The following is a 23695-nucleotide window of genomic DNA, read 5'->3' on the forward strand; positions in this document are numbered from 1 at the left end:
ATGAAAAATGCTTTACGCACACACACGAGGTCACAATGCTGTAGTAAACGGTATACGCTCGTATGGATATGAGTGAGGCACGCCAACTGAGACCAAGCATGGGAGATGAATACCCACAATCCCGCAGAGAGAGAAGAACCATGGGCTCAGTTGTGATCACGTGACGCTCGGCAGGCAAAGTGTATACGTACTACTCGAATTGTGAGATCTCACTCGTTTATCAAGTTAAAATGTATTAAAATTTTAGCTTGTCTTGCAAAACACTCGCAGACTAAGTTACTCGCATTTCAAGGCTTTACTGTATATCTCTTTTAGTACCATACTCTTCTCTCTTGTAATGGGTACAAAAGGGATGGCATTGGTTCTAGCCATCAAGAAACACATCCTGGGGGAGAAAGAGTGCCCCCTGCTGGATACAGATCCTAAATTAGAATGGTACCTTATCGTAAACGTCACTCAGGTAGTTTAATATGGTGGGCTGACAACACATCCCGGGTTGCTTGGCCCTGATTTGGATTGCCCAGCTTAGATAATAGATGGATGGATGGGTGGTGATGCTGTATGGCACCAAGATGACATTTTCATTTCAAAGATTTGATCTAAACTTAAGATCAGACTCCATGAACCAGCAATCATGCTCTTGATGATCATTTTTCGTTTTTTACATACCTTGCTCATGATACTAGACACATATTCATTCTTTTGGGAAGGTGCATCTGTATCCATTGCTCCCACATCCAAAGAGGGCTCTTCTGTTGAAGACTCTTGCTGCTTAAAGTATCTTCTCGGCGGTGGAAGCGGTTTGGGTCGTGACGCTCTCGAGGTCCGGATGATGAATTCTATCAGCTGCTGATTGGAGAGTTTCGGGATGGCACTCTGCTTTATGTTGTTGCCCTCCTGGTGCATTTTGCTTAGCACATCAGGTTCTCCTTGGCTCATTTCAGGAGACATCATGGGGACATCGACACTGCGAGCTAGGCACGTGAGGCCCGCGCTTTCATTAGGGCTGTTTGTGCCACCATTGGCACCGGGTGACTTGTGATTATAAGTCGTGTCACTGCTGGAGCGCATCATCGCCTTCTGAGCCCGTTTGTTCGCCTGGGGGCAGATTCTTGCCAAGCATTTTGCACACATTGGTTTTCCATGGAAGCAAATGTCTGCTTTCTTCTGACCTTGACAACAAAAAAAAGAAAAAAGAAGTTTGCTCAAATATTAAGTAAGATTCTTTGTAACTCTAGATCAAGATGTTGATAGAAAACTTTGAAAAATAAACTAAAACTGCCAACTCAGTTCACTGCTTCCATGCAAATTAATGTCCTGGTTCAAATATCTGGCCCAGTCGCTATTGTTATGATACAAAGGATCAAGGAAAGCAGTGTGATGTTATGGGGGGGTGGAGGGTGACTCTGACGGTAGGGAGAATGTTGGTTGTGTTGATTGGTGGCCCACCTTAAATTTGGAGACTACATATTATCCAAGCAGCAGCACTCACTAATGTTTTAAAGGTGATTCAAAGCAGATTTAAAATTGATAAAAAACGCTGTGTGTCAAAGACTAAAATTACTACTGACTCATCCACCTTAATAAAAGGATAAGTGTTTGTGTATCTGTGTGTCCATCCCATTGATATGTCATTTTGCATTGCAATGTCAACAGATGGCACATCACAAACTCTTGTATTAATAAAATGCACTGTATTTTTTATTTCTAACATATGGTGCACCGTAAACACTTGTAGTAATAAAATGCATTGCATTTTTCATTCCAACAGATGGCACATCATAAACACTTGTACTAATAAAATGTATTGCATTTTTCATTCTAAAACATGGTGCATCCCAAACACTTGTAGTAATAAAATGTATTGTTTTTCATTCTAAAAGATGGCGCATCCAAAACACTTACAGTATTAAAATGCATTGTATTTTTGATTCCAACAGATGGCACTTGTAGTACTTGTAGTAATAAAATGCATTGTATTTTTCATTCCAAAAGATGGCACCTCATAAACACTTGTAATAAAATGCATTGGATTTTTCATTCTAACAGATGGTGCATCATAAACACTTGGAATAAAATGCATTGGATTTTTCATTCCAAAAGATGGCACCTCATAAACACTTGTAATAAAATGCATTGGATTTTTCATTCTAACAGATGGTGCATCTTAAACACTTGTAGTAATAAAATGTATTGGTTTTTTCATTCTAAAAGATGGCACATCCAAAACACTTGCAGTATTAAAATGCATTGTATTTTTCATTCCAACAGATGGCACATCACAAAGACTTGTAGTAATAAAATGCATTGTATTTTTCATTCCAAAAGATGGCACCTCATAAACACTTGTAAAAAAATGCATTGGATTTTTCATTCTAACAGATGGCGCATCATAAACACTTGTAGTAATAAAATGTATTGCATTTTTCATTCTAAAAGGTGGTGCATCCCAAACACTTGTAGTAATAAAATGCATTGTATTTTTCATTTCAACAGATGGCGCATCACAAACTCTTGTAGTAATAAAATGTTTTTTTTTCATTCCAACAGATGGCCCAATTTCACCAAACTCATGGCTAAGTGAACTCTGCATGGTTTGCTCATCACTAACGATGAATTATGATTGCACATCTATCAGAACAGAAATTTCTTAGCATATGAATAGAATGGGTTTGCATGGTCTATGGTGCCATTGTTGATGCCCCTCTGTTTTGTACTGTTAACTGCATTGCATGCTGCTACAAAAAGGAGCCGACGGTAACAGGCTAGTGTGCGTCTAAGTTTTTCATAGGAAAAGCTGCATGCAAATTAAACTAAGGGGAAGCCATATCCAAAAATAAAAAAACTTACTTTCACTGCAAATAAAATGTTTGATGCTTAACACTAGCCTCAGCTTTTACAATTCTGCTCGTCCAGCAAAGGGTGTAGCAGTGTCAGCAACCCACTTCCTATGCTCATGCCCACTTGGCATAGAGTGTCGCCATCACGTTAATGATTGGCGGATATTTGTTTAACTGTTGTAAGAGACAGCCGGAAGCCCAACCCGGCCGGGATGCCCAAGAGGTGGAAGGATGGGGGAAGGCAGCTTCTTTAGGGCACGGCCTCACCCAGAATGCTAGATGGCAGCTTCCCTGGATTGCAGTGGTGCCCCGGATTCCCACAGGGCACCATGGGACTTGTAGTTCTGTATCTCGGCCCTTTTGGGTACTGTGGGTGCCACCAGGGAATGCTGTGAAAGTGGCATGAGGTTTCAGCCTAACCCGGAAGTGCTTGGAGACCACGTGGGCAGAAGAGCAGAAGCATTTTTAGGTTGACATGCAAGCCAGAGTCGGGTGGAAGGTGGACGAAGCTTACTGGGAGGAGTGGAGGAGAAAGAAACAAAGAAAAAAGAATAACTGTGTACTGTGCCTATTATTTATGTGCGGCTGTGGTGGTGGGAAACACTTTGGGAAGAGTTTCCTAAAAATAAAGCAGCTCTTTGTGCTTTTAACTTGTGCCCTGTGTCTGTTGTGTTGGGTTTGAGCAGCAACAGTGCCCTCTAGTGTTCACACCACCATTGGTATAGTAATGGATATTCTCTATTTGAGCCTAATCCTGCTGGCCCCAATCACAGTTTCAGAACTGGATGGATGAATGGAGGAATGGTTTAGTTGCTCTGTCACAGATAAAATACTTCAGAGCCTCCATATCTAATATTCAGGCCCTTCACTTTTTTCTCATGTGGTTATATAGCACCCTTGTGTTAAAATCATTCATTTTTCGTCACATCAATACCCAGATTTTGCAAATGTATGACGAATACAAAACTGAAATGTTCCACTGATGCAAGTAATCGGACCCTTTACTCCATATTTAGTGGAAGACCCTTTGCCGCTGACTCCAGCCTGGAGTTTTCTTGGGTTTTGCTCAACAAGCTTTGCACACCTGGAATGTGGGGAGTTTCTGCCGTTCTTCTCTGCAAATCTTCTCAATATCTGCCAGGTTGGACGGAGACCATACATCTCCCACAACTGAGTGCATGGATTATCTACCATTTCTCTCTGCAAATCAATCAAGGACATTCACAGAGTAGACCCTGAGACACTCCTGCATTGCTTTTGCTTTGTGCTTGTGGTCATTGTCCTGTTGGAAGGTAAACATTTGACTCAGGAAACCAGAACTTTGAGAAAATAAATCTATAGGCACACGTTTTTGTTTTTTTTTACAATTTCAGGAATACAGGGATTTGTTGACCTACACCAACTGCTCCTCATACGCTATAATGTGTCTGAGGATTGAATTACAGCTCTGCAGGAGTAAAGGACATCCATCCATCCATCCATCTCTATAACTAGCATATCCAAGTCTTATCCAGGGCAGGGTTGTGTGTCAGCTGCAGCTCACTGCAGCAGAAGCGTGGTGTTACGTAAAGTAAGGAAAATATAAACCGTATTGCTTATGTGCAAGCCATGCTTAATTCATCAGTGTTCTGAAATGTGCTTTTCCTACAATAGAGCAGTGGATTGTCAGGGTCTGACCCGGCAGCATTGCACTCAACACAAATACCAACCCTGGATGGGACTCCATGTCCTGAGGTGTTACTGTTTACAATGATAGTTGGTCGTGGTGGGTCAAGAAGTGGGTCCCAAGGGGGACCTCTAGCCGGCGGTGGGTTGTAAGGACACTTCCATTAGAAAAATTAGGCAGTGACAGCAAATTGGCTGAGAAACACAGCTCTAGAGGCTAAACGGACTCACATATGCAAGACCAAATCAGAAATGGACAATTCAAACAGTCACCAGTTTACCTAATGTGCCTACCCTTGGGACGCTGGCAGAAAAATCTGACATGGACACAGAGACGACATACAAATCCTGAACAGACAGTGGTCTGTCTAAGAAACAATCAACCTCAGGTTTTTGGACCTGCAAAGTGGCAAAGGTGCCCAGTTTTAGTACCCTCAGTAAAAACAATGAATGTAAAAAGATGTAACAGCATTTTCACTCTTAGGATTGTTTGAGCTCTTGAAGTGCAACACTTGAACAGGATGCATAATTTATGACACTCATGCGATCCCGGATATGAGGCCAGAAGAAGCTTTTAGTCTCTCTGGAGGCCTGCTGATGCTCTTTGGAAGGTTTCTCAAAACATTTTTAAATTTATGTAATATAAAACTTTCATGGCTGTTCTGTTACAAATGAAATAAGTGGTTTGGAAAATGAAAAAATGAATCAATCAATCAATCAATCAATCAATGAATCAATATATTAATGAATGAAGTAATGAGCCAATGGATTACAACTAAAGAGCCTTTCTTGTTAATTTATCTAAATTTTTAATCTTGCCTACTACACTATCTATCTATCTATCTATCTATCTATCTATCTATCTATCTATCTATCTATCTATCTATCTATCTATCTATCTATGTAATGAGTTTCTTGTTAATCTATTTAAATGTCTAATCTTGCTACTACACAATCTATCTATCTATCTATCTATCTATCTATCTATCTATCTATCTATCTATCTATGTGTCTATCTATCTATCTATGTAATGTGTTTCTTGTTAATCTATCTATCTATCTATCTATCTATCTATCTATCTATCTATCTATCTATCTATCTATCTATCTATCTATCTATCTATCTATCTATCTATCTAATGTGTTTCTTGTTAATCTATTTAAATGTCTAATCTTGCTACTACACAATCTATCTATCTATCTATCTATCTATCTATCTATCTATCTATCTATCTATCTATCTATGTAATGTGTTTCTTGTTAATCTATTTAAATGTCTAATCTTGCTACTACACAATCTATCTATCTATCTATCTATCTATGCTGTTTCGCTGTCCGTCTGTGGTTTGATTACGTAGGTCTGTCGTGGGCGTGTCTGTGGGTTGCTGGCGGGAGGTGGTGGTGTGCGGAGTCGTCTTGTGAGTATTTCCTTTTCTTTTTCCTAATCTTTATCATTTTTGTTTTTTCTAAAGTGTAGTGGTTCTTTTGCTGTCTACATATTGTTTTTCTTATTGGCCCCAGTATTGTATTTGCGGCGTGGCCGTAATGGCCGCGCCGAGACAAACGCCGTCTGGCTTGATGCCGTGCAATTTTGAAAACTTAACACGCAGGCATGGCGTGAAGTTGCTGGTTGATCCGATGGTCTCTGTTGAGACGTGCGTAGTGGAAGTCGGCAAGTTAATCGGCTGCAAAAATGTCCATTCCGCGTCACGAATGAATAAAACTGTTGTTGTTTTTCTAAATGATGAGAGTTTGGTCCATGCTCTTGTCCAGAATGGTGTGATTATTCATGGCACGTTAATTTCTGTTTTGCCTCTTTCTACTCCTGCACGGAGAGTGATTATTTCAAATGCTCCCCCGTTTCTAAAAAAATGATATTCTTATTAAAGAACTTGAAAGATATGGGCAGATCATATCGAAAGTTTCAATGATGCCCTTGGGCTGTCGATCACCCGACTTAAAGCATGTCGTCTCTTTCAGGAGACAAGTTCAGATGATTTTAAACGATTTACAGGGTGAACTCGATGTGGCTCTCAAATTCAGAGTGGATGGGTTTGATTATGTGGTGTTTGTATCATCAGAGTCCATGAAATGTTTTAAGTGCGGACAAGTGGGGCACAAGGCTAACCAGTGTAAGCGCTCTGAGGTAACAGCAGACTCAGAAGTACCCGTGAGGACTACTCGATATTATATGACGATGAAGGCAGTGAGTCTTCCATCATTTTTTCTGATGTGGAGGAGGATTTAATGGAGGGTCCTGGTCAGAGTGTGCAGGATCAGAGCAGTTCCTTATCTGCTATGATGGCGCAGCCGGCACCTGAACGTGCAGCTGAGCCGGCGGCTGAGGCAGAGCCCGAGCCCGCAATTACAGACTTGCAGAGTGGAGAGAGCGCCCCAGAGAAGGACGCTGCGGCCGAGGCCGGATCAATGTCTACGGACGATTTTACTGTTAATTCTGCACACACGAGTGGCAGCGCTGAGCAGCCTGTGAGTGTGGCTGCCGTACATGATAACGGGGCTCTGCCCAGCGCTGAGATCATAGACGCAGAATCCATACAACAGATACGAGGGGTTGAGGAGAATGTTAGGGCTGAAGGTGCGATCGATAAGATGAGCACCCCAGCGGATAACAGCGAGAGTGCTGTTCAAGAAATGGAGGATGAGATGTCACGGGCTTTACCCGCTCTAAGAAAAAGGAAAGACGGGTCCGCATATAGCGAAGCTGCTGTTAAGCACAATAAAACTGAGAGCTCAGTCTCCGCAGCTGACGACTCTGTGAATGTTCAGGTTGAGCCTGAGGTGCCTGCAGACACGGGTACAACGAGTCAGGATGACGGCGGTGGCTCGGGGACATCAGTGCGGTCCAGTCTGTCACCTCAGCTGAGCTTCCGTGGTGGCTACAGTAACGACAGCATAATCCGCTTCGTGAAATTTATTGAGGGCAAGAGGGGTGTGAATGTTAGTCACCATTTCCCTGATCTTCAACTGTTTTTGAGCTCAGCTAAGGGGGTCCTACGCCAGGCTACAGTTTTAGGCCTTAAAAGAACTGAAGCGCTGCGGCTGAAAAATGTTATGAGCAGAGTGAAACGCTCCTTAAATCCCAAGCCAGTATGATGCGCTGCTGGACACGTCCTTCCATGTCTTTCTTAAAGTTGTTTTTGGTGACTGCTTTTCTTTTTTGCTTTTTGATGCCTTTGTGTAACTTTGGCACTCTTAACATCAATGGATGTCGACATGACAACAAGCGGGTCGCCGTGTTTGATTATCTGCTTAATAAACAGCTTGGTGTTGTGTTTTTGCAAGAAACTCACACAGACCCTGCTAACCAAGCAGACTGGCACAGAGGGTGGCAAGGGCAGGTGTTTTTGAGTCACGGGTCGAGTGTTAGTGCCGGGGTCGCCATTCTCTTTTCTACTTTTTTCTCACTCGACTAGTGTGACAGAGGTGGTTAAAGGCAGACTGCTGAAAGTGGAAGCCAGCTTAGCGGGCACAACGTGGGTCTTTATAAATGTTTATGCACCCAATGAAGGCAGAGAGCGTTTGCAGTTTTTCTCATTGCTCCATGACTTGCTTTTGCAGTGCAAAGATGAAGATCTTGTTTTTGTGGGGGGGGGTTTTAACTGCACCGATGACGCCATGTTAGATAGAAATGGCCTGGAGCCTCACCCCAGCTCTGCGGCTCACTTGAAGTCAGTCCTCAGTAAGGTCGACCTTTTTGATGTCTGGAGGGCATTACACCCAGGAATTCGCCAGTACACGTGGGTGAAGGGTTCGGCGGGCTCGATCTCCATGGCGCGACTAGACAGGGTGTATTGTCTGAATCACCACAGCAATCTTATAGCGAACTGCTCCATTCATCCTTCTGGCTTCTCTGATCACAGTCTTGTCCTTCTCAAAGTTTCTCTTCCATTTCAATCTTCTTTTCCATCATACTGGCACTTCAATAACAGTCTACTGAAAGATGTCCGCTTCTTTGAAGTTTTTGAATTCTTCTGGAAGAGGTGGAGATTGACAACATCTTCTTTTTCATCTCTGCAGCAGTGGTGGGACTGTTCAAAAACTGAAATCAAAGTGCTGTGTCAGCAATACACACAAAATGTAACTCAGAATATGAGGAAGGCAATGGCAGAGTTGGAGGAAGACATCTTAGAACTCTCTTCGTCTTTAGAAAGCTCATTCAGCGATGGTGTCTTTGAGAATTTAAAGACAAAGAAACAAGATCTCATGGACTTACTGGACAGACGGGTGCATGGTGCTCTTGTGCGCTCAGGAATTCAGGAGTTGGCTGAAATGGATTCTCCTTCTCAATATTTTTTTGGACTTGAGAAAAAAAGATCACAGAGTAAAGTGATTCACGCTCTGAAAAATGAGGATGGCCGCATCATCGAGGAGCCTGAGGCCATCAGGGCTCTAGCTCAGGAGTTTTATAAAAAGCTGTTCTGTGCCGAAACAACAGAAGATTCTTCTGAGACCAGGAGTCTTCTAGACAACCTGCCACAAATCCCCGAAACAGAAAAAGAGCTTCTAGATACAACCCTCAGCTTGGAGGACTTGACTACAGCCCTCAGCGGACTAAATACGGGAAAGTCGCCTGGCATAGACGGCCTGACGATCGAATTTTTTAGAACATTTTGGACTTTATTAGGTGCAGATTTATTAGCAGTCTTCAGGGAGAGCATATTGAACAATGAACTGCCATTATCATGTCGAAGGGCTGTTCTCGCTCTGCTCCCAAAAAAAGGAGATCTGTCTGACCTCAAGAACTGGCGTCCTGTTAGCCTTTTATGTACGGATTACAAGATTCTGCCCAGGGCTCTGGCTACTCGCCTGCGTAGGGTAATGAGGAGCGTCATCAGGTCAGATCAGACCTACTGTGTGCCAAACCACTCCATCTTTGATAATATATTTCTGGTGCGAGACCTAATTACAACTTCAAGCTTTTTGGTTTACAGGCAGGATTGATCTCTTTGGATCAAGAAAAAGCTTTTGACAGAGTGGATCACAAATATCTGTTCAGAGTTTTACAGGCTTTTGGGTTTGGGTCCTCCTTCTCCAAATATATTGAGATGCTTTACACAAATGTCTTTGGCATTCTGAAGATTAATGGTGCCCTGACAGCCCCCTTCTCTGTCACCAGGGGTATTCACCAGGGCTGCCCACTCTCAGGGATGCTCTACTCTTTATCAATTGAGCCCCTCCTACAGCAGCTCAGGTGTCGTCTTTCTGGCCTCAGCATCCCAGTTTGTCCCACTACATGTTTTAAGGTCGTTGCCTACGCAGACGATGTGACTGTGTTTGTGTCTTCTTCATCTGATGTAGACACTTTAGTCAACTGCTTAGATGTTTTTCAAAGACTGACGTCAGCGAAAGTCAATTGGCTGAAGAGCAATGCTTTCTTGGTGGGTGACTGGGGACTCGCATCTCCTCCGGCTCTTCCTGAGACCCTCCAATGGAACAAGAATGTCTTTAAGTACCTGGGGGTGTATTTAGGCACGGATGGCACCGCTGTAGACAATTGGGTGGGGTGGACAGATCTGATCAAAGCAAGGCTGAACCGTTGGAAGTGGCTTCTGAGGGACATTTCATGTAGAGGCAGGGTATTAATTCTGAATAACTTGATTGCCTCCATGTTTTGGCACAAGCTCAGGTGTGCTGATCCACCAGTAGCTCTGATCAAATCTGTACAGACGATCACCCTTGACTTTTTTTGGGCCAGTCTGCACTGGGTCCAGAGAGGTGTGCTGCACCTACCAGTGGCAGAAGGAGGGCAGGGCCTGATTGACGTCCGGAGTAAAATCGAGGCCTTCAGGCTCCAGACGCTGCAGAGGCTGTTCTATGGTCCAGAAGGCCTGCCTTGGAGAGACCTGGCGTTTGTACTTCTACACAAAGTGAACGAGTTAAAATTTGACAAACAGCTACTCCTCTTAGATGTTTCTAAACTAACTTTATCATTTCTGCCAAAATTTTATCAGTCCATGTTGATTACTTGGCATAGTAAGTTTAGGAGATCTTGTTTTGTTTTCGGTAATCTTCATTGTTTTTTGGAGGAACCTCTGATTTGGAATAATGTGCTGAAATCTCCTCTGCTCTGCTCATATCATTTCACCTCAGTCCTTATTAAAAGTGGAATTACGAAGATTGGCCATCTTGTTAATAACCAAACTGGCACATGGCACACTGCAGCACACCTCACATCAGTCCTGGGCGTGAGGTCTGAACGGCTCATACACCACTTTCTGTGCCAGTTTAAGGAGGCCTTAGTCACCTTAGGCGCAGGGTCACTGTGCCAGAGTGTCTCTCCAGACAATCCGATCTTCAACTCAGATGTGAAGGAGCTTGTCATTCAAGTGAAGCCCAACGTCACAGACTGCACCGACCAGCCGGGCTCCATTCTGAGATTTAGCAACTTAATAGGCAAGCAGTATGACATGATGGGAAAAATGAGCTCTACCAGGTGTGTGTTAAGGTGACTTTCTACAGATTTCTTAGAGACTTGCCAGACACACGGTGGAGACAAGAACTGCATGTTGGAGTGACTGAAACTCCAGCGTGGAGAACTTTTTACAAACACCCACTGCAAAAAAGAATTGGTGACCTACAATGGAGGATTCTTCATGGGGCTCTCGCCACCAACTCCTTCTTATCGATTATTTCACCGGAAACATCAGACTGTTGTCCGTTTTGTCAACAGCGAGAAACTGTCTTTCACCTTTTTGTTAACTGCAAAAGGCTTGAACCATTTTTTACATTTCTCAAGACACTCTTTGATAGAATAGGACTGTCATTGTCACCTGTTTGCTTTATTTTTGGTGTTAAGTATACTCTGAGACAGAGAAACAAGTGTGTGCTGGGCAATTATCTTCTGGGCCAAGCAAAACTCTCAATCCTCAAAACCAGGAGGAACAAAGAGAAAACCTCAAAGACCACCGATGTGCTCCTGATGTTTAAAGTACTGGTGAAGTGCCGATTGAAGCTGGAATTCACTTACCACCACCTCATTGGAGACATGCAGACCTTCTGTGATTTATGGGGGCTTAGGGGTGTTTTATGTTCTGTTGAGAGGGACAAGTTGGTGACTGGGTGGTGACTTCTCCAAATGTCCTTCACAATATTTAAATACTGGATGGTTGTAAGCATAGAACAGGAGACGTCCTGAGGAATACAGTACTGTGTGTATAATGGAGAGTGATGTACAGAGTAGGAGACGAGTACAGGGGGAGTAAACTGATTATGAACTGTGTACTTATTAGGGACAATTATTTATATTTATGTGTGGATTAGGAGGCATATACAGGGAGTAGTGGTATAATGAACAAATGATGAATTACTTATGTATTATGGAAATTCTGTAATATTATGTGTGCAATAGAAGGCGTGTACGGGGCAATAGTAGTGGAGTAATACAACATGTTTATTAACTGCATATTACTGCTGTGTTCATGTTTTTGTTATTGTGCTAAATAAAGTTTATTTTTAAAAATTAAAAAAAACTATCTATCTATCTATCTATCTATCTATCTATCTATCTATCTATCTCTCTCTCTCTCTCTCTCTCTCTCTCTCTCTCTCTCTCTCTCTCTCTCTCTCTCTCTCTCTCTCTCTCTCTCTCTCTCTCTCTCTCTCTCTCTATCTATCTATCTATCTATCTATCTATCTATCCTATACAATGCCTTTGTTGTTAATATATCTAAATATATAATCGTGCCTACTATGCTATCTATCTATCTATCTATCTATCTATCTATCTATCTATCTATCTATCTATCTATCTATCTATCTATCTATCTATCTATTGTAAGCGCCATGGTGGGTGGACTGTCATCCCGAGTAGGATGGAAGGTGGATCCTTACAACAACAGTACCACTGCCAATCTAAACTTCAAAATGGGTTTATCAGTCCTTAGAGGAGAGTGACCTCGCTCTATGCATTCATTTTAAATAACTGACTTCCTTCTTTATACTTGAACATACATTGCATCCGTTACATTGGAGGAAATTTAGATGTCATACCCTCCATTCTCCACAGATGCTTGTCCTTCCTCAGCTGACTTTTTTCCACGGCTTGTGCAATGGCTTCATTCAGTTGTTGCTCTGATACCTGAAAAACAAAGCGTGATGCGCCTGTTGATATCATTTCTATATTTTTGACAGACACTTTCATCCAAGGTGAATGATAGAAAGAGGGTGCATAATACCCACTGCTGCATATTTATTTGTTAATAGGAGAAGCACAGGAGAGGTAAGTGGCTCGCTCAGGGTCACACACTGTGTCAGGATGCAACTAAGGAACTTTTTTTATTTTGGGTATACTTTGTTAATCCCTGAGGTGAAATTGTCTTTTCACATGAGCTTTGGGGGTCAGCCATTGGCTGAAAAAACTTTCAGGTTAAAGGTTTTGCTCAAGGACCCAACTGACAGCCACGGTTTTTGAACCAGCAGCCTTCCGGATACCGTAGCAGGTCCTTAGCCACAGAGCCACCATTCCACCTAAATGGATAATTTAAAATGCGATGCTCTAATTCACTAAACTCTGCATATGTCACAATACAGTACTTGACCACAAACACTGTCACTACCTTAGTTACGATATCCCACTACCTGTCTATATTTTCCTACCTGTTTCAAATTATTTGTATATTGTCACACACGTGTGAGTAGGAGTCAGCTAAAGAGCCTGAATAATGGCAATTCCTTGTCCAGCCAGGGGGCGGCTGCGTGCACTAACTGTCCCTTTCAATCCCTTGCAGACCATTCTCGGGAAATCCCATATGGTTCTGGTGCCTCTCATGACGTCACTTCCTGTTCCGGCACCTCCGATGACATCACTTCCTGTGCCAGAACCTCTGACAACATCCCTTCCGGTCCCGCCTCTGATGACATCACTTCTGACCCCGCCTCTGACAACGTCACTTACCTTTCTGGCCTCAATGACATCATTTCCTACCCTGGCCTTCAAAGCCGCCATCTTGACTTCATATAATCAGTTCTGTTTTGGACTCTTGTAAACATCTCTTGAAAAATACTTTTTTGCAGCCAGAATATATTATATGGGTGGCTGCCCCAAACCTTTAAAATCTCTTTTCGTCATTCCTGTGACAATATCCAGTCTGTCATAGTGTTTTATTAAACCAAATAGTGCATGATGAAGCCAAACAGGTGTTAATGGAATGCTGGCTCCTTTGTCAGATGCATCTTATTGCTACTAAGGAGCCATTAAAGCAGGAAATGCGGCCTTTTAAGACTAAAATGAGTAATTAAGGGTGGGGAGCCTTAACAAACGGGACCACTAAAGGGAAGCATCAAGATGTCACTTGAGCAATAAGGGCTTCATCAGCAATAATTGGCTTCTCATTAAGAAACTGGGTGGGAACAAAAACCTGCAGCCACTGCGGCCCTCCTGGACCGATGTTACCCACCCCTGATCTATTGGAATGTATTTTGTAATGCATTTAGTAATAAAATGCACTGCATTTATCATTTCAGCAGATGGCACATCACAAACATTTGTGGCAATAAAATGCATTACTACCAATGTTTGTTATGCACCCTCTGTTGGAATGAAAACTGCAATGCATGTGTTTCTGTTATATGCCATTTGAGATGTGTAAAAGCAGTATTAATGTCGGTGATGTGATATTTGCAAGTGCAAATGTTTGTGATGCGCCATCTGTTTGAATGACAGAGACACAGCAACCAGATGGACACACAGACACACCTTTTATTAAGGTGGATATGGTATGCAGTATACAATTTTTTAAAATATGTTCCTAACTATTAACTTGATTGATCATAAAATGTCAGGTTCTTTCTTGATAATGTGACAAGAATTCATTTTATTATAAAGAAAAGCAGCTGTACATGGGATTACCAGCATAACTTTAAGAATATTGTTGAAGATCAGAAGCTTTTTGAACCCCCTCAGACTTAGCATGCAGTTTTTCTTCTCAGAAGCCTCATATTTGGATTAATGGTTTTCATTTTCTAACACCTATAAGAAAAATGCAGCTAGCGAGGGAATCACCCATACCTTTGGGTCCGGATGGCGACAGATGATGATTTGAATCAGTCCGGGGCTACACTGACTCAGGACTGAGTACACGTCATTCAGAGTCATGTTGTAAACCACGGTCTCATTGATTTCAAGAATTTCATCTCCAGTCCTGTAAAACGTTGGTGCGTGAATAAGAAAAAGAAAGAATCTTCAATACCAAGAGAAAATATGACAAGCATGTCACTGTGGGATGATAATAAAAGACTACCTTAGCCTGCCATCGATGTGAGCCACAGAACCAGGAGAGAGCGTGTGGATGTAGATGCCAGGGTAGCTGTCACTTGAGGGAACGCAGCAAAGCCCAATGCCGAGACCGACTCCAGCTTCTGTTAGAAACAAGGAGAAAAGAATCACATGAACTCAGATGTTTCATGGTGTCTAGAAAAGTTCATCTTTCAGGAGCCCTTCTTTCACAGTTAGTCCTTCACCAATTATGAAACCCACTTAATTTAGTTAAGGGTCAGAGGAAGCAAAAGGATGGACCAGGCAAAGAAGGAGAAATATAAGAAGGCATTAGAGGCAGAGCAACAGAACATGAGTGAGTGCAGACAGACACTGACATGAACAATGTCACAAGGTTAGCCTTCGAGGCAACTCAGACCCTAATATTGTAATCTGTTTAGTTAGCCAATAAAAGGCGTCATACTGCATAACGTCTCATTACATCCATAATGGCTAACGCGGTACAACACCCTAGTACTACAAGGCCGGCCTGATAACAGATGGAAAGGAAATTAAGTCCCCAAGGAAAACAAATCCATTCAGTGGGAGATCCAACTCCAGCTTTGGATCAAGCCGGGCACCTGGCCATGGAGCAACAACACTTGCCTTCAAGACACGAGCAGTTCTTCCAAAATTCTACGTTTTATAGATGATTGGGAGTCCACACAGATGCCAGTCGAACTATCTGTCTTATATAATACATTTCTTGTCAATTTATCTAAATTGTTAATCTGGCCTACTGCACTATCTATCTATCTATCTATCTATCTATCTATCTATCTATCTATCTATCTATCTATCTATCTATCTATCTATCATTTAGTGCCTTTCACTATCTATCTATCTTCAGAGGATTCAGAAAGTATTCATACTTCTTCCTCCAGCAACACTCAGCAGACCAGAATGATAAAGGATTTTAAAAATGAAAAACTGGAATCTCACATTGACACAAGAATTCGGACTCTTTGCTATGACACTGAAAATCTAGCTCAGGTGTGTCCCACTCTATTGATCATCGTTGGTATGTTCTACACCTTGGTTGTAGTCCAGAAGTGGACAAATCAGTTGATTGGACTGATTATGAAAGGTATAAGCCAAGCTATGAGGTTGAAGGAATTGCCTGTAGAGCTCAGAGACAGTAATGTGTGGAGGCGCAGATTTGAAGAGGGCTACTAAAACATTTCTGCAGGATTGAAGGTACTCAAGACGTCTGTGGCTTCAATAGTTCTTGAAAGAAATTGGTTTGGAATAACCAAGAGTTGGCTGTCCAGACAAACTGTGAAATCGGTAGAGAAGGGACAAATTAAGAGAGATGGCCGAGAACACATTGATCACTCTGGCTGAGGTCTAGAGATCCTGCGTGGAGGTGGGAGAAACTTTCAGAAGGACAATCACTGCTATACTGTAACATTCCACAGATCTGGGCCAGATGAGATGTGAAAACACACTTGGAGTTTGCAAAAAAGGCACTTAAGGAACAGAACTGTTTGACTTCAATCCCAAGCGTCATGTCTGGAGGAAACCAGACACCATTAATCACCTGCGCAACGCCATTCCCATGGTGAAACACCGCATGCTGTGTGGTTGTTTTCCAGCAGCAGGGACAGGGAGATTAGTCAGGATTGTGGGGAAGCTGAACAGAGCAAAGTACAGAGATATTCTTAATGTAAACCTGCTTTAGAGCACCCTGACCCTTAGGCTTGGCTGAGGCTCACTTTCCATGGGTTGATGGGCCAAGCACAAGGCACAGACAACACAGGAGTGGCCCAGCCAGAGCCCAGACCTGAACTTAATGGAACATCTCTGGAGAAACCTGAACATACTGCAGCTGTCCAATGATGGTCTCCATCCATCATGGTAGACATTGAGAGGACCTGCCGAGAGGAATGGCTGAGAATTCTCAAATCCCAGTGTGTCACGTCAAACCCAAGAAGGCTCCAGGCTGGAATTTCTGCCTCAAGAACTACTGAGCAAAAGGTCTGAGTACTCATGTCAATGTGATATATTTTAGTCTGTGATTTTTAATAAATTTATAAAAATGTTTAATATCCTGTATTCACTTTGTCATTCTGGGATATTAAATGTTGCTTGATGTGGGCAAGAAATGAATTTAATGATTTTAGCAGAAGGCTTTAACATAACAAAATATGTCAAAAGTGAAGGGCTCTGAATACCCCCTTAATATCGAAGGGCAGGTTGGTTGAGTAGTTTGCTCAGAGAGAATCAGCGGCCCTCTAATTTATAGTCTTAACTCCTCAGCCACCGGACCACATTGCCCACAAACACTTGGCAAACACACTCCATACCAGGCGTTCAAATTTTGATTTGTGCCGCACATTGACACAGTGGCCTCCCTGCCTGACTCACAGCTTTAGAGACCAGAATTAATTTCCCAGCCCACTCAGTGTGCATTTGGTGGATTTTTGGGAGTCTAATTTGTATTCACCCTGTATTAATGCACGTGTGTGTGTGCGTGTGTGTGTGTACTCTATCCTGGATTGACACACCCTGTGCCCCAAATACAGCCTGGAGGGATTCTGGCCCCTATGAGTGTAAGATGGACTGGCACTCTATAACTCGTGCTCAGTGCCAGGCTCAAGGTGTGCATACAAAATGGAAATTGTGAATACACTTTAAATAAGTGAATGGATATTTCAGATTACTAAACAGACAAAGTAATCATGGAAAATGGTCAACAAGCAAACAGCAAAACTAAACAATATGGTTCTCTATAATTCAAAAAATGTTTCACCTTTATTTAGGGTAATTTCCATTATGATTCTGTCTTTGGGTCTGGCAGGGCTGGGGAGAAAATTATAACCAGGCGACTCCGATCCGGGACAGCTGTCTTGGCTAATGCAGCCATTGGAGCTAAGAGACTGTGAACGGCATAACTGGGAAATGTTGGTGCTGGACAGGATCCCCGTCCTCAAGCTTGTCCTCACTGTAAGTGTAAGTAAACCCTTCCGGATTTGCTGAAAAAAACCAAACAAACAAACAAACAAATAAATAAATAAATAGTAAGTGAAAGTCGTGCTGCCCCATCCTAGATTGGTGAGCAGTGTTGTTAGAAAGGGCACCAGTTCTGTGTGACGCTGAAATGAATCAAGTTCATTAGAAAATCGATATATTTGTGTATTTATAAAGTACATAATGTTCCAAAAAATGCTTTTTATTATATTTAAATTTTCAACTACAATAATTTTATGAACAAAAAATGTGGCCATTCAATCCATTAAACACATTTGTTTAGCTAATCCTATAATGGCCCAGTAGATAGATAGATAGATGTGAAAGGCACTATATTATAGATAGATAGATAGATAGAAAGGCACTATATAATAGATAGATAGATAGAAAGGCACTATATAATAGATAGATAGATGTGAAAGGCACTATATTATAGATAGATAGATAGATAGATAGAAAGGCACTATATTATAGATAGATGTGAAAGGCACTATATTATAGATAGATAGAAAGGCACTATATAATAGATAGATAGATAGAAAGGCACTATATAATAGATAGATAGATAGAAAGGCACTATATTATAGATAGATGTGAAAGGCACTATATTATAGATAGATAGATAGGTAGATAGATATAAAGGAGTCATCTACAATTTAACTGTTCAAAACAAGATTAAAGACTCATTTCTATTCACTTGCATTCTGTGACCTTCAGTAATACTAATGGTTTCCTCATTGTGATTATGTAACATTACTTCTATTTATTATTTATTTTATTTATGTTCATTTATTTTATTTCTGGGTATGTTATTTATGTTAATTGTATGTTTTCTTTTATTCTATTATTGTAAAGCACTTTGCCACAGCATTCCTATGTTGTTTTAAATGTGCTATATAAATAAATTGACATTGATATTGACATAGATAGATAGATAGATAGATAGATAGATAGATAGATAGATAGATAGATAGATAGATAGATGCAGCAGTACTACTTAAATTGTCTACATCTCCCAGAAGCCCCAGCAATATTATGTCATTAGTTGGCTTTGAAGGATGCAAGGGTTGCTGGAGAGGACACAATGGTCTTTTCAAAAAAGGAGCCAAAAAGTCTCTGAGGATGTTGCGCTCCTCTTTGTATATTTAGGAGTCCCGCTGATCAGTGGCCCAAACCACCTCAACTGGTTCCTTCTTGATGCGGAGGAGCAGCGGCTCTAGTGTGATCTGCTCCCGCATGTCTGCACTCCTCATCCTGTTTTTAAGGCTGAGCCCAGACACCCTGTGAAGGAGGCTCATTTCCGCTGCGTGTATCAATGATTTCGCTCTTTCGCTCCCCACCCAAAGCTCGTGGCCATGAGTGAGAGTTGCACTGAGGATCGGCTCAGCTCTCCCTTCACCATGGCTGACTGGTACAACATCTGCATAATGGCTGACATCTGTCGATCTCTTGCTCCTTTCTTCCCTCACTTGTGAACAAGAACACAAGATACTTAAACTCCTTTCCACCATTTGCTGGCTGAGAAGCACAACCTCGGACTTGGAGGTGCTGATCCTCACAAAAGCAAAGTGGCAGCTCAGAAAGGAACATTCACGAAGTTGCACATGTCCCAAACTAAATCTAGAATAAAACTCAATTATAAATTCAAAATCTCTAAATAAAAACCTATTTTAATTTGAGAAAAATGCATCTAATAACAAAAAAAATGTAATGCTTGCCATCTCGTTCAGTTTTGGTGTTACTCTTTAAACTGCACATGTTTACTGTTTATATCAGAATGGGTATGTTACTAATTACATGACTTTACCTTAAATTTCTGGAGGGCTTCTTCGTGTGTTACACCTTGCAAGGATTCCCCATTCAATTCCAGGATTTCATCACCTGTTTTAAAAGTGTTTATTTTCATAGTATTAATATTATTTTTAATGTTCTACATATTTTCAAATCTGTCTTATTACTTACCTTCTCGCAGTCTTCCATCAGCAGCGGCTGCTCCACCAGCAAAAATGGTCTTGACGTAGATTCCCATGGGCCCACAGATGCTGTCCTTTCCACCAACTATGCTGAATCCTAAGCCCTGACGAGTAATACGTGTTAATTATTTCACACAGAACACAGCCTGAATGTTTTCATCATTATAAATCTGTACTTGGCCCTAAGAAACCAAATTTATATTTAGTATTTTTTGATAAAGGGGGCAGTACTCCCTCTGTAGTTGAAGGATAAGTTTGGTAATTTTAAAGTCAAAGTTATTTCCTCACAAACACAGCATGCATTCCGTATTATTAAACTTCAAGGACCGAGGGAGGTGGGTCCCCTTTGATATCTGATCCCTTGAGTTACAAAAATGATGCCCCCTCAGTGTCCACAGGGTGCATTATTGCACTTCAAGGACACCCCAGCACCTTAGTAGCAAGGTCATGTACCCCTCGAGTTACCAAAATGGTAGCCCTCATTGTTCATAGTGTTCATTCAGTATTATTAAACTTCAAAGACCGAGGCGGGTGGGTCCCCTTCAATGTCTGATCATGCACCCCTTGAGTTATCATAGCATAGCCCCTCAGTGTCCATGGCATGCATTTAGTATTACACTTCGAGGACAACCCAGTGCCTCCATGTCTGGGCCACATGCCCTTTGAGTTACCAAAATGACACCCCCTCTGTATCCACAGGGTAAATTATTGTACTTCAAAGACCCCCCCCCCCCCCCAGCACCTTAGTATCAAGGTCATGTACCCCTTGAGTTACCAAAATGGCAGCCCTCATTGTTCATAGTGTTCATTCAGTATTATTAGACTTCAAGGACCGAGGGGGGTGGGTCCCCTTCGATGTCTGATCTTGCAGCCCTTGAGTTACCAAAATGGCAGCCCTCTATATTCATAGTGTGCATTATTACACTTTGTGCCCCCCCCCCCCCCTTGGTGTTAGGATCATGCACCCCTTGAGTTACCAAAATGGCAGCCTTCGATGATCATAATGCACATTCAGTATTATTAGGCTTCAAGGACCAAGGCAGGTGGGACCCCTTCGATGTGTGATCATGCACCCCTTGAGTTATAATAGCATACCCCCTAAGTGTCCATAGCATGCATTTAGTATTACACTTCGATGACACCCCAGTGCCTTGGTGTCCGGGTCACATGCCCCTTGAGTTACCAAAATGGCAGCCTTTGGTGTCCATAGTGCTCATTCAGTATTATTACACTTCAAGCACCCCCTGACCCCTCAGTGTCCTAATCACACACCCCTTGAGATACCAAAATGGTAGCCCTCAATAATCAAAGCAAATATTTAGTATTATTACACTTTGAGGACCCTCCTCAGTGTTAGGATCACACACCTCTTAAGTTACTTAAATGGCAACCCTCAGTGTCCATAGCACACATTTAGAGTTATTACAATTTAAGGAACCCCCGCCAACCCCCAAACCCAGTGTCCAGATCACATGACCCTTGAGTTACCAAACGGTGCCCCTCAGTGTCCATATGATGCATTAAGTATTAATAAACTTTGAGGACCCGCCCCCACCACCACCACCATATGTCCATATCACAGGGCCCTTGAGTTACCACAACTTTCATAAACGGCCCACCTAGGTGGTCGTCTATGTCACCAGATGGATTGCACTGAAGTGCTGGATGGACCATCCTATACCTTTTTTATTGTTTTTACTTTCTCATATACGAAGTATAGGGAAAGTACTGTAATTGTCCAAAAATTCGATTTCGAGATTTTGATGAATCTCCACAAACCTGAAATTGGATTACTTGACTTAGAAGAGGGGTGCACTTTTAGCATTCTAACCGTTAGCCTAAGTGTATAATTTCTCATCTGATGATCTAGCAGGGGTGCCCATTGCTTCCTGGAGTTGAAAAAGGGGAAGTGCAGTCACTAAATAAGTTCCCATGGGGGAAAATCCTTGGTCCCAAACCAAAACTTCACTGTCGAAACCCACAAGCTTACCTTGCCTTGGCCTTTCATCAGAACGATGTTACAGATGACAAACGCTTGAAGAGCGCTGCCTGTGCTCACTAGATGGGCCGAGCTCAAGGAGCGAGATGGCCGCAGCATATCCTTCAAAGAAACAACAGAGAAAACAAATTAGTGGTGCTATGGATGATCAACGCCTTTATTTTCCCCCCATACATTTCTCAATGGCAGTGGCTCTCTTGTAGAGTGTTTTGCTCTTGTGGAAACTTGGGAGTTCAATCGGAATGACAGTCCACAAGCACTAAGATTTCATGCAATATTTTGGAAAAAAATCATGTCCTAATATTTAACCTGTTCTGCTCCTTTGCAAGATTCCAGTTGTTGCGATAGAGATTTTCGGTTGCCATAAAAACTGCTTGGCGGATTTTCCTTCCGGTTCATATTAGGGTACGCATCCGGTTCTTTGATTATCAGAGCATCTAAATCTCCAATCCAGTATGGATTGACACCTGAAAGAAGAGAAACAGGAGAAAGCGTACGCAAATGTTAGGCCGTGCAACAAATTATAAAATGAATCACACAAATATGGAAGTTATACAGTCAATGAGTGCGTTTATAAACATCCTAAAAACCCTGCGTATTCAGCGAAACGCGTTTTCTAAACTGATACGTAAGCCCTTACTCTGATTAGGACGTTGGTCTCTGAGAAACCAGGTTGACACACCTAGATTTCTCTGGAAGTAACCCGCTTGTTTGGCCATGTAAACCCTTACCCTGGTTATACTTTTTGTAGTCTGCGCATGTCCGTTGCACTCTGTTTGGCTGCGCATGTGTTAACTTTGCACGTGCCATGGATGAAAAATGGTGGAAGCGTCCACAAAGATAAATTCCCTGTGGAAAATGGTTAAGCGATCGCATTACTCCTGTATTTCAGAAATCGCTAAATTGATGTTGATGAGCCGAACGTACAGTGCTAAGCGCAGAAGCGCAAACTCCGGAGAAGCTTTAAAAGTACTGTGCTGTCCCACACGTGCGATTGGGAGGCAGTCAAAGGGCTTAACTAGAGCAAAGGGGCTGGCAAAGCACACTAGTGCCTCTTCATCTGCGGATCCTCAGAAAAGAAGTCTTCCTGATACCTCACTTCCGGTTCCTTCCACCATCACCCTCAATACTGGTTCCTCCCAAAGATCCTCCCATTAACTTCTCTACCTGATGTCACTTCCGCCCCTCAGTCCCCCCCTCTTCCCCCCCTCTTCCTGTCTGCAGCTTGTTACGAGCAGTTTTAATGTTAGGCTCAGTCTCGAGAGATTACACTTTTGTGCATTGCAATTTGGTAACATTGTTTATTTATTTATTTTTGTTTTTGTTGACCGTATACGGGGTGGTTCCCCCACACCTTTTTTGTTGGTCTTGCCTCTTCATTTACAGTGCATATTGTAGTCTGATAACTTTTTATGTTTTTTTTTATATTTTATTATATCGCGATATTTATCACAAAACTAGTTTGAAACAAATCGCCGTCCACCCATTAGAAAGAGAGCTAGGTCAGCTGAATAGCACTTTAATAATAGTAAAAAACTATGGGGCTGTGCCCCCTACTCGCTTCGCTCACCCACCCCACAACCCCCACCCCCAGGGGCGCGCTTCACACTAGCCACTTCGCGTCTCTGCCGCTCGCGTTGTGAAGGGGAGATCTGAACGCATGCTAAAGAGATGCAGAAGGATCATCTGCATGTCGCGCTGCGCGTCGATCATTTAAAAGCCTGAACAGCAGCTGTCCTTTTGTCTCACTTCCTTGTCTCGTGGGACATTAAAGTGTCTCCGAGAAATTGCTTGAAAGTAGGGGGTGACGTGCAAGAAGTCTCGCGGGACATCAAAGTGTCTCTCTGAGATGATCACGTCTATGCTTTGTGAATTCTGCACATGGCTGGCTGCCTTCCACTCCTTTTCTGAGATATTCACAGAGAGATCCTTTTCCCTGCTGTACTCTGGGATCTTTGAAAGGGAGGGACTTTAA

General features: G+C 42.3%; 1 protein-coding gene across 3 annotated transcripts in view; it reads right to left on the reverse strand.

Annotated features, from left to right (window-relative positions):
• il16 (interleukin 16) overlaps positions 1 to 23695 on the reverse strand; it is a 116142-nt gene that overhangs the window by 37326 nt on the left and 55121 nt on the right. For all 3 annotated transcript variants that reach the window (XM_051920414.1, XM_051920413.1, XM_051920415.1), the window contains 9 exons: positions 22030 to 22187; positions 21712 to 21822; positions 19711 to 19825; positions 19556 to 19629; positions 17531 to 17753; positions 14765 to 14882; positions 14533 to 14665; positions 12516 to 12603; positions 670 to 1172 (listed from right to left, as the gene is read on the reverse strand). In XM_051920414.1, the coding sequence (XP_051776374.1) occupies positions 670 to 1172; positions 12516 to 12603; positions 14533 to 14665; positions 14765 to 14882; positions 17531 to 17753; positions 19556 to 19629; positions 19711 to 19825; positions 21712 to 21822; positions 22030 to 22187 (1523 nt within the window). The remainder of the gene's footprint in view (positions 1 to 669; positions 1173 to 12515; positions 12604 to 14532; positions 14666 to 14764; positions 14883 to 17530; positions 17754 to 19555; positions 19630 to 19710; positions 19826 to 21711; positions 21823 to 22029; positions 22188 to 23695) is intronic.

Source organism: Erpetoichthys calabaricus, chromosome 17 (assembly GCF_900747795.2).
Source record: "Erpetoichthys calabaricus chromosome 17, fErpCal1.3, whole genome shotgun sequence".
NCBI classification, from domain to species: domain Eukaryota; kingdom Metazoa; phylum Chordata; class Cladistia; order Polypteriformes; family Polypteridae; genus Erpetoichthys; species Erpetoichthys calabaricus.